Source organism: Carlito syrichta, unplaced genomic scaffold (assembly GCF_000164805.1).
Source record: "Carlito syrichta isolate Samal-C Ts95f unplaced genomic scaffold, Tarsius_syrichta-2.0.1 Scaffold302608, whole genome shotgun sequence".
Classification (NCBI taxonomy): domain Eukaryota; kingdom Metazoa; phylum Chordata; class Mammalia; order Primates; family Tarsiidae; genus Carlito; species Carlito syrichta.
The window spans coordinates 768,094-778,845 of record NW_007246704.1 but is presented as its reverse complement, the minus strand read 5'-3'; the positions used below and the strand labels follow the sequence as shown (position 1 = coordinate 778,845).

Genomic DNA, 10,752 nt, shown 5'->3' with positions numbered 1-10,752 from the left:
TTGTTCACAATAGCAAGAACCTGGAAACAACAATGCTGCCCATCAAAAGAGGACTGGATTTAAAAAATGTGGTACATATGCACGATGGAATACTAGGCAGCCATAAAAAAGAACAAAATCATGAATTTCGCAGCAACCTGGATGGAACTGAGTCTATAATACTGAGTGACCTCTCACAGAAACAAAGATCCGAGCATCACATGTTCTCACTCATATAATGGACCTTGAACATCCAATGTAATACTATAAGAAAATGACTGACGGTACTGGGAAACTATGGGAGGGGAGGGGATGGAATTAACAGTCACAAATATCTGTCTGGGGATGGGGAAACACCTCTTATCAACAAGGTGCCTGAATGAAACGTAATTGTACACCTAACCCTTAACTGTACCCCACAAAATCATAATAAAAAATATTGATTAAAAAACAAAATTAGGGTATCAGTCAAGGAGTTCTAACATCCAAGTGATAGTTCTGTAAAAAGTGATGAGAGAAATAAAGAAGAAGAAATCATCAATAAACTAATTAAGAAAATTTCCCAGAATGTAAATATGTGAGTTCCCAGATTCAAAGTACCTCGTAGGTGACCAGAATAATGAAAGAACACCAGGGCACATAATTGTGAAATTTCAGAATGCTGAGGACTATAAGAAAACTTTACAAGCTTCCAGAAAGAGTTATAAAATGGTTTTGGAATTCTTAGCAGCACTATTGAAAAGAGGTGATAAGGGAGTAATACCATCAAAATTCTGATAGAAAATGATGGTCAATCCAGAATTTTATACTCAAACTACCAATCCAGTATGAGAGAATTAGACATGTGAGAACCCAGAAATTTTAACTTCCGTATACTCATTCTGAAGAACTTACCAGAGCATATGATCTACCAAAATGGAGTAAGCCAGGATAGAGGAAGACATAGTATTCAGGTACAGGAGACCCAGCACAGGAGGACCACAAAGGAAAATCTCAGGGTGATGGCTGTGTCCTACAGGCAGAGGGCCACCAGTTCAGACATAACAAGGCAGTGACTCAAGACTCAGACACGTTGAGGGCAGTTATCTCCCAGCTTGACTCTAATATTTATCTATATTTGACTTACTTCACCATGGACTAATGACATTCCTTCTTTCAACTCCTGCTGCCTCACTCATCTTAGGACATTGACTTCACCCCCCACAGAAGCATTTAGCCTTGGCCTATTCCTGAGAGCTAGAACAGCCCTTGGCAAGTTGAAACTAGACATCCAGAGCCGTCCGCTTTCTCTGGCCATGTTCCTGCTAGACATCCAACACCTGACTCACATTAGCCTTACCAGATCCTCCAGCTGAAATGAGCCCTATATTTCCCAAGACTCATTCATGTTCTTGCCCACCAACTTCCCAGAAGGATCCATATCAACTCCCAGGGAAGGCAGAGCCAGACCATGTCTCTGAGACTCCGTTCCAGCTCCCTGGCTTGAGAACCTTCATCCATCAAAGGGCGATATTGCCCTTCCTTTACACAGCTATATTTGGCTTGCCACTCAGTTTTAAAAAATAAAACAATACATTGTTTGGGATATTTATGCTAAAAGGTGCTAAAGCTATAAAGAAAAGCAAAGGAAAGATGAACACAAAGTAAGGCTAGTGTTTACCTCTAGCAGTGGCCATTGAAGACAGGGCCCAGGTACTGGCAGCATCTTATTTCTTAACCTGAGTGACGGGAACGTGTTTATACCCACATGTTTAGTAAGTTTTAAAGCCCTCTATCTCGAGCATGAAAAAGACAACAAGGATTATCACATGCCCAAAGAAAGTATTTAATAAGGGTAGAGAAGCCAAACAAGTGGGGGAAGAGGAAAGCAACTTGTAAAAAAGTTCATGGAGGGTGAAAAACCACCAAACAAAACCAAATATCATTATAATGCTTAAGTACAAAAAGATACTGCATTTAACTTACATTGTACATGTACACACTCTTCTATAGGCACAGTACATTTCCCAGTTTTAAAATGTTTAAGTTAATATTGTGATAGAAACCAAGCAATTCAGAGAGAGCACCGTCTGACACCTCAGCCCTATCAACTTCAGCAGTTGCATGAGTCAGACGGACAGCTGGTGTTACAGCTGGTGTTACCAGCCTCAGGTTTCCTAACAACTGCTATGCCCAACTGAGCAAGTTTACCACACAAAGCCCCCACGTTTTATGACAGACAGAGAATAGCATGCGCTTTGGAGAAAAAAAAACAGGCTTGGATTCAAATTCTAGCTGGGCCACTTCCCAGATGGGTGATTTGGGCAGTTTCTTCATTGTTAGGAAACAGCGTAGTCACACCACACCCTTGGAAGGATGCAGTGGGGCTTCCGTGAGACAATACAGGGAAAGGGCTGAGTACGGTGCCTGGCACACAGCAGGCGCTCACTCCATCGATAGTAGCAATGGGTATTTTAGGAACTTAATTCTTTAACTTACATTTTGTTTCACTCCACAGCATTTTTTATTCCCCAACCTGCAATCAGTAACCAACCTTTTATAGGACACTAGAAGGCCAACTGGAGGAACATGTCACAAGTGCCACCCAAATGAAGTTAGAAATTCAGCCACTGAGGCAAGTCCACCCAGAGAATCACAGGATGCCAGAGCTCAAAGAAGGCTCAGGGAGAGCTGGATTCTAAAACTCAGATGCAGGCAGTGCAGGTCCCTTGTGCCCTCCTTCAGGCCCTGGATCTGCTGTTCCCCATCCCTTCCACCCACTTGGCCTCAATGTTTGCTTTTGCTGCCAATGTAGCCCTTTCTTAAGATAAATTCTCAGCTCATTAAAATTCAGCTTTCCTTCTTTCTTAATCTAAGTATATAATCTTATAAATTTCCCTCTATGTTCTGCTTTAGCTGCATCCCATAGATTTTGGCAAGTAACATTCATTATTGTTTGGCTCTGAATATTTTCTGATTTCCATCATTATTTCTCCCTTAACCTCTAAGTGATCCCATTTTCTTTTCTTTGCCAATCCAAATACCTCCTCTATTTATACTCTGTCTCCTCTGGGCCCTAAGGACTAAACCAGACTACTTTCTCCAAAGCCCTCAGAGCATCCACATCAGACCATACTACTTAACATTTCATCAAAGATTACAAGACACAATCTTGTAACTTCTCAGGTGGAATGATTCAATCCCCCTAACAGATTGTAACGGACACCAAAATAGGTACAATAACTAAAATATCTTCTGTAATGTTCTTGGAGCCAGGCTCAAGGATGTGGTGCTCAGGGTATAATTGTAAGTTTCATGTGTACTAATCAGAGGGGACCACAGCATGTCTGCTCTATAAATACTCAGCCACCTTCAGCCAGCTCTAAGTCACCCTCGAAGACAGACTGGTTTATTTAATCCATCTCATTCTAGGCTTAGGGAGAGCTGGATTCTAAAACTCACTTGGACATCAAATATGGCTTTTTAAATAGACAAAAATAAAACCTAGAAAGTCCCCAAACACCACAATTTCAACATATTCATTCATTCAGTAATTCATTTATTTTTATCAACAAGTGTTTATCCGTACCTACTATGTGCAAAACACTCTGAACACAACAAGCTTTAAGACAGAGCCCGGCATGTAGAAGCATCTAATAAATTCTGACTAAATAAATGAATGAATAAATGAATAATAAATGAGTGAGTCAAGTCCCTAGGTCTAGCACTAGCCCTCTCATTAACTACTGTGAGCTTATTCAAACCACTTTGCTCGGCCTCAATTTCCCAGTCTATCAATCCACCTGCCTCCCAGGAGCCCTGAGGATCACCATGGGGAAGCAAATAAAAGAATAAAAGTACTCAATAGATAGTTTTCTATCTTTGTGGTCTCTGTTGAATCATTACATTCTCAGGGGCAGTTATATCCCAGCTCTGAATGTCTGTGGTCTTATGCAATTTTATGTTAGAAATCTTAGGTGACCATTTAAACTATATTAGTATGCAATATGTTATATCAATTACTAGAATCTTAATATTATGAAGTGTTATGATCTGTTGAGCAGTTAATTTAAAACAGCAATGAAACTGTACAAATGAAAAGTGTTGCTCATAACAGGAATAACAGCAGTCAGTGGTAATTTTTTTAAAGTCCGGGTCTCACTCTTTTACCTAGAGGGGACCACAGCATGCTGGAGTGCAGTAGCATAATAATGGCTGTAGCCTGAGTCCAACAGCCTTGACCTGCTGGACTCAGGCTATCCTCCTGCCTCGGGCTCCCAAGTAGCTGGGACTACAGGTATGTATCACTACACTCTGCTAATTTTTTTTATTTATTGTAGAGACAAGGCCTCATCATGTTTCCAATGCTGGTCTTGAACTCCTGGGCTCAGGCAATCTTCTTGCCTCAGTCTCCCAAAATGCTGGGATTACAGTCACCAGTGGTATAATTAATGGGTGCTCACTGTGTACCAGACACAATTCTCAGTGTTTCACCAATTAACTCACTGAATCCTCCCAAGAGCCTTACCAATAGGTACAGTATGACTATGGACAGTATGACTACGACCAGTGTTTTACAGATAAGGAAACTGAGACAGGAGAGATTAAGGATGGAGAGGCTCCATAAGAAAGCCTGAGGTCACACGGAGCTGACCTTGAACCTGCATCCTTCTGGCTCCAGAACCCAAGCCCCTGGCCACCACACAATGTCTCCTTTCATCAGATGTGGTATATTGCCAATAACCAAGAGCAACGTTTTCCTGCCTGGGTACCTTTTAGGGGGAATCCCACGAACCAAGTTATCCCATAGGGCTGATTTCATGAGAACAAATCAGTCCTTGTGACTAAGCACCTTCTTCCTGTGGAGTTTGTGGTGCACAAGGGAGTGCCTTACCCTCTGGGATGACGTGAAGATCGGCAACCTGATTTCATCACACTCGTATTGGCTGACGAAACCCCGCTCCCGGGCCAGGTCTAGCACGCCCTCCACGTGGCCGTAGAGTCTCCTGATGATGGCTGGCCGGTGGCTCTGCAGGTCCTGGGCTGGGTGGAGAGTGTGGGGGTCCCAATAGCCCTGCAGCTCGGGGCACTGGCTGTCGGCCTGGGCCTCTTGGATAGCCAAGATGAGCTTCTGACAGCCCCAAGCGCCCTTATTCCAAACTGTGTCCAGGAGGTACCTGGCTGAGTGGGAGAGAGGCTGGCCCAGGAGGCGGAGGCCCTCATAGTCCTCCCAAGAGAGGACTTCCCAGGACAGCAGCCAGTCCAGGATGCTCTCGAAGCCCTCCAGGGACCTTGAGACCAGCAGTCCCACCAGATGGCTCCTCTGTGCCTGAAAAGCCTCCTGTGAGCACATTTCACAACCTGAGGAGGAGAACAAGGTCAGCACAGGACTTCCCCAAGAGCCAGAGAGGGAAAGTCAGCCCCCACAGAATCAGTCAGCCATGGTTCTACCCTCAGACAGTAACCAATCTAAGCTCCCCGTTATACGGATGTGCACTCCAAGGCCTAGAGAAGGCAAGAAATGTCTCATGGTCCTACAGACAGTTTGAAGCAACCAATAATTAAATCAAGATCCCCGACCCCCATATTCACGTTTGATCTCTAGCTGATAAAGTTTAACAAAGCTTGAGCTGATATTAGGAACAATGACTCCCAAGGGATCATGGAATTGGTTCCTTTTAAGGCAGGGTGAGAGGGTACTTCCATACTAGCTGGATTTGGGCCACAGCAGTTTCAGCAATGGCTAATATTTAGTAAGCATATACGACGTACTAGGCACCACTCTAAGTGCTTTCCTGTGTGAGTTCACTTAACCTTCCCAACCACTCTGAAGCAGTGCTATGACCAGCCCATTTTACAGGTGAAAACACTGAGGTACAGAGAGGCTACGTCTGCATACAACATGTCATAGCTCAACAGATGGAGCCAGGATTTTCACATGAGCAACACGGCTCCAGAATCCCCTGTATCTGGGTTCCTTGTGTCTAGGTCCGGGGACCTAACATATGCGACCCCAAGGGGCAGACCCAGAGCATTGCCATGAAGATCCCAATCTAGGAAAGTCAGAAAATCCTGGTGCAGACTAAGTCATTTCAGAGCTTTCTGGCACCTTGTCCTGTTGCCGCCCCCCACCACGTGCCCTGGGGCCTCATCTCCTCCCACACCCTCAACACCACACCATACCATACAGTGAATGCTGCCACCCCACTGCTGCCATGGCCTGCTCGGGGCTTTGGGAGCCGGAGGGGAGGCAGCCTCCAGGGGCTTGAAGCTCCTGGGAGGGCCCCTGGGCAGCAGAGAAAATTTCCCAACATGGTGAGTTCTGCGACCATCGTGGGGTCCCGGCACAGGGGCTGGTGTGGGGCCAGAGGAAGCGAAAGTAAAAGGGTGAAAGCATGGAAAATGAGGAAGGCTGTCAGCTTCTTTTTATAACAGGGACATTCCCAGACGCTTGGGAGTGGATCCCCAGAGGTCCAGGGACTCTACCCCTGTCCTGTCGCTGTCTCTGTGTCTCGCTCCCTGCTTGGCCTCGCTGGGGCTAGGTCTTACTTATCCTGGCACCCTGTGCTTGCTTAGCCCTAGGCCGGGTGGAGACATTGTGGGAACACTCAGAAATTCAGCAACTCCCGAGGGAACACCCTGGGCCACGGTCACACAGCCACCAAGGTGAACAAAGGAAAAGGTACCAACCCTCAGGGTGCTGCCAACAGGCAGGGGGCGGCCCTGTGCAGGCCAGATGGAGAAACTGAGGCAGCAAGGTTCCCTGTCTGGTCGCTTGGGAGGGAGGGTGTCCTCACTGCAGAGGCCACTGTAAACCAGGAACTAAAATAATTTCCTCCAGCCATGCAAGTCTCCTCCCCGTGTCCACCTATACTCAGAGGAGCCGAGGGTGGGGGGAGCGGAAGAAGAGGGAACAGGAGGGGTGGAGTGAGCTCTGGGCCTGACCAGAGTGATTCTCAGCTGTGGAAGCACTAGTCAGGGATGCAAAAGGCCCCACCGCCACCCTGCCCAGGTCCCAGGGAAATAACCACCCAACCCCCTCCCTCAGAAAGCCGCCCAATGGGGTCAGCACTCAGCACGTGCATAGCCAGGAATGAAAGAAGGTTGACAGCTAAGCTGAGCTAGGATGACGCCTGCCCCCTTACCCAGAGAATACCCGAGGAGAGACTCAACACCTGCTGCTTCCTCCTTGCTGGAGAGCCGGGACCTCCCTCTTCCCCCATAAAAGCCCATCAGGCCTTGGGGGGCAGGCATGGCCAAGCCAGCTGTGGGCAGGCCTTGAGCAGAAGCCAAAGGCCCAGGGGCACAGGACGGGCAGGCCTGGATCCGACCACAGACCCCGCCTCTGGGGGAAATCCCAAAGGAAGAGCCGGAAGCCAGAGTTGGCCAACCAGCCGACCAGAACAAGGTAATTCTTGGCAGTTCTGGCACAAAGCCTTATGTATGCATCCACCAGGACCTGACTGGAAGGCCCCACTGGAACATGAGGCACACCCATAGGCGTGCTCACCCACAAGGGAACAGGCTGCAAGAAATAGGGGCCCTTTCCAAACATGCCAAGTCTGGGCAGCCTGACAGATACTTGAGCCAAACACACCCAAGCTCGTGACATCAGGGCTCTGTGGACACAGGGAAGGAGAGGCAGGCCCAAGCCATGAGACTCAGTACTCTGACCTCCCACCAGAAGTTACTTCTCTGCCCTGGCCTTCTTCCAGAAACCTCAGAGCAGAGAGACTCCCTGAGGTCCAATTCAGCCAGTCTCCTATCTCTGAGTAGGCAATGCCCTGTCTCATTAAACATCTGGGGAGGAGGATCTGGCTTTGGAGCTGTTCTCAGTAACCAACTCAGGAAGTCTACTAGTGCAGGAAGTTCCTCATTATGTCTAGCTTAGGTTTCTCCCGCTTCAGTTTAAATTGGGAGAGGGAGAAACAAATGTTCACTCATCATCTATTTCATTTAAAACTGTCCCTAAAACCTTAGCTCCTGCCCCATTACCACCTGGAAGGACCTTCCCTCTTCAGGCTGAATATACCAGTACAGCTCCACTGCCTTTTCTTCTCTACTTTAGTTATTACAACTTCAAAGACATCATCATCTTCCCCAAGATGAGGCCCAGCAAAGAAAGGGATACTTCCTTGTTGGAAGAAAGGGGTGAGGGGTGACCCACGTGGGCCCTCCTTATCTTCGAGCCCTGACATCTCCTCCCTTCCTGTGACCACAGTCAGCCTGGTCCCCTGGGGCCAACAGCCATTGCTTGGCCTGAGTGCTGAAATCTCAGTCCACCGGCCCCTGCAGACAGGGGAGGAAGGCAGCCCCAGGAAAGCCCCACTTCCAGCTGTCCCGGGTCCTGGCTGGGTCAAGCCACTTGGGGCCCTGAATCACATACCGCCTCAGTCAGCCTCCATTCTCACCCCCTCCCCGAGCCTCTCTCTCTGAGAGGCCAGCTCTCCCAATGCACACATGCACTGCAGCTCCTCCATTGTAGAGGAGACCCTCCCAAACACCCCCCACCCGCGGCTGTCTTCTTGGCTGATCCCTGGCTCTGCCCATGCACAGCAGGCCTCTTGCCTGGTGCCAGTGTTGCCGTCTCCCTCCTGTCTCCTCCCATTTCCTCCAGGAGGTTCCCCCACCCAACTCCAGTGTGACCGCACTGCTCACAGTCACCAGGGACCTCCAATTGCGCAACGCCTTGCCCTCTCGCGCCCGCTCTGCCAGCAGACTGGTCGTCATGTCTCCCTCCTTCCTCCTTGGAGAACTTTCCTAATCCCAGGGCACCAGCACTCGAAACCTGGACCCTTTCTCCAGAGCATCCTGCCTTAAGAGAGCCCACCTGCTCTTGGGGCTTTAAACGCCAGCTCTATGGTGTCGACGCCCCACATTCTACTTCCAATTCCAACCCCCAGCCTTCTCCAACTGCTGGTTCATCGTGGATGCCTAACATGTGTCTTGACAAGCCCAAAACCAAACTCCAACCTCCTCCACTTAACAGCTCCCATCTCAGTTAATGGTATCTTCAAATTCCCAGATACTCAGACCCCAAACCTCAGAGTTCGCCTTTCTCTCATACTCCAAACCCTATCGGCCCAGCCTTCAAAGTTACCCCAAATCTGAAAGCCTGAGATTTGTTCATGACCTCCTTGCCACGCATGAGACCCCATAGCCTCTCCCCAGCATCACAGAAGTGATCCCCTGACTGCCCCCATGAATGCCCTCACCTCACAACAGTCTGTTCTCCACCCCACAGCGAGATGAGCCTCCTAGCCCCCAAGTCACAATGCTCTAGTGGCTCCCACAGCACTGAGAGTGAAAACCTCAGCCTCCCTTCTCCCCCCATACTCACATGGTTCACCCCTCGTTTCCTTAAGACTGCTCGGTGGTCACCATCTCAGGGAAGCCTTCTCTGTGCAGCATGGCGTCGCAATACCCAGCCCCAGCGTCCCACCCCCTTCCCTGCTTTCGTTTACTCCATGGTCCTTCTCAGCACCTGACACGCCACATGCTTACTTACTTCACTGCAGTCTGTTCCTTTCTAGAATGTGCACTCCACGAGGGCAGGAGTTGCATCTGAGTTTTCCATTGCCCTGTCCCCAGCGTCTCAGGAAAGAATGGATGTGCTATGCATGGCTCCGGGGCAATTCTGGAACCTGCGGCCAAAGGAGACCAGAGCCTCAGGATCCCGACTGCCCCATCAGTAGCAAGCTCCCTGCCATCAGCACAGCCACCCACAGAGAGGTTCTGCACTGGGTGGGAGGGAGGTGGGCTAGAGGGGTTGCTTCTGGCCTCAGAGCCCAGTGTGCAGAGGCAAAGGGCCTTGAGTGACCAAAACGCTCAGAGGCCCTGGCAGCCCCACAGCTGAGTGATCGGGACAGGAATCTAGAGGCAGGGGTTGGTCGCTCTGGTCTTCACCAAGGAGTCTGGGGAGGGATGACAGGGTAGGCTTTTCCCCTCTGTGGAACAAGGACCCTGGAGGGGCCAGGTTGCAACTTATGAGGAAACCAAGTCCAAGGGCAGGGAGCCTATGGACTCAGAAAGAGCAAGAGGAGTCAGAGCAAACTCGGAAGCAGGGGTCCATCCTCCAGCCCTCCTCCAGCTGCAAGACACCCTCCTGGGGGGATTTAGAGGGGAGGGCTTTTCCACTTGTTGGAATGCAGGTAGAACCAGATGGCTGCCCCAACAACCTGAGAAGCAGAGGGGAGGAAGAGCACCCTGGAGGATGCGGCACTGCAGGTGCTGGGGTGGGCCTGTCTGGGAAGGGAGGGACTTGAACTTGGGTCTCACACCCACCAAGGGGGGATGGGCAGGAGACTCCCCTAAGAGGTACAGGAGAGCAGACGGGATCAACCGGCAGCATCTCACGCCCACCCAATCACTGGCATGTTGAAGATGGGGAAACTGAGACCCACAGAGAGGAAGTCCAAAAAGAGAGGTCGCCTCTGAGACGTGAGGCCCGGGCTCCTCATTCTCAGACTAGGGCTTATCCTGCTGTCTCTCCCTCCACAGCCCCACGACCCCCAAGTCACAGCTTCTCCTCAGACCGCAAAGGCTCCTGAGGCCTGGAAGTTCAGCCCAAGCCTTCTCATCTTCTGTAGCCACAACCCGCCAAGGGGTTCTCCAACCTTAACCCTTTCCTCCTGCTTCCCAGCTACTGGACTTCCCCCTGGGAAAACCGAGGCAGCCCTTCCCCCAAGACAGGTGTCCGAGTCCCGGGGGCGAGGCCCTCGGCGCCCACAGCCTCGCCCCACTCTACCCCCGGACGCTGGGCACCGGATAGGCTCCTGGAGAGCACTCACCGCC

The 10,752-nt window shown here is 49.8% G+C and overlaps 1 protein-coding gene across 1 annotated transcript in view; it reads right to left on the bottom strand.

Annotated features, from left to right (window-relative positions):
- The window catches only part of NOD2 (nucleotide binding oligomerization domain containing 2), a 35,124-nt gene extending 27,028 nt beyond the window's left edge, over window positions 1-8,096 (bottom strand). The window contains exons 1-2 of the mRNA XM_008057013.2: window positions 7,957-8,096; window positions 4,853-5,319 (exon numbers count right to left, since the gene is read on the bottom strand). Of these exons, the coding sequence (XP_008055204.1) occupies window positions 4,853-5,311 (459 nt within the window). The 5' untranslated portion in view covers window positions 5,312-5,319; window positions 7,957-8,096. The remainder of the gene's footprint in view (window positions 1-4,852; window positions 5,320-7,956) is intronic.
- Window positions 8,097-10,752: the final 2,656 nt, after the last annotated feature.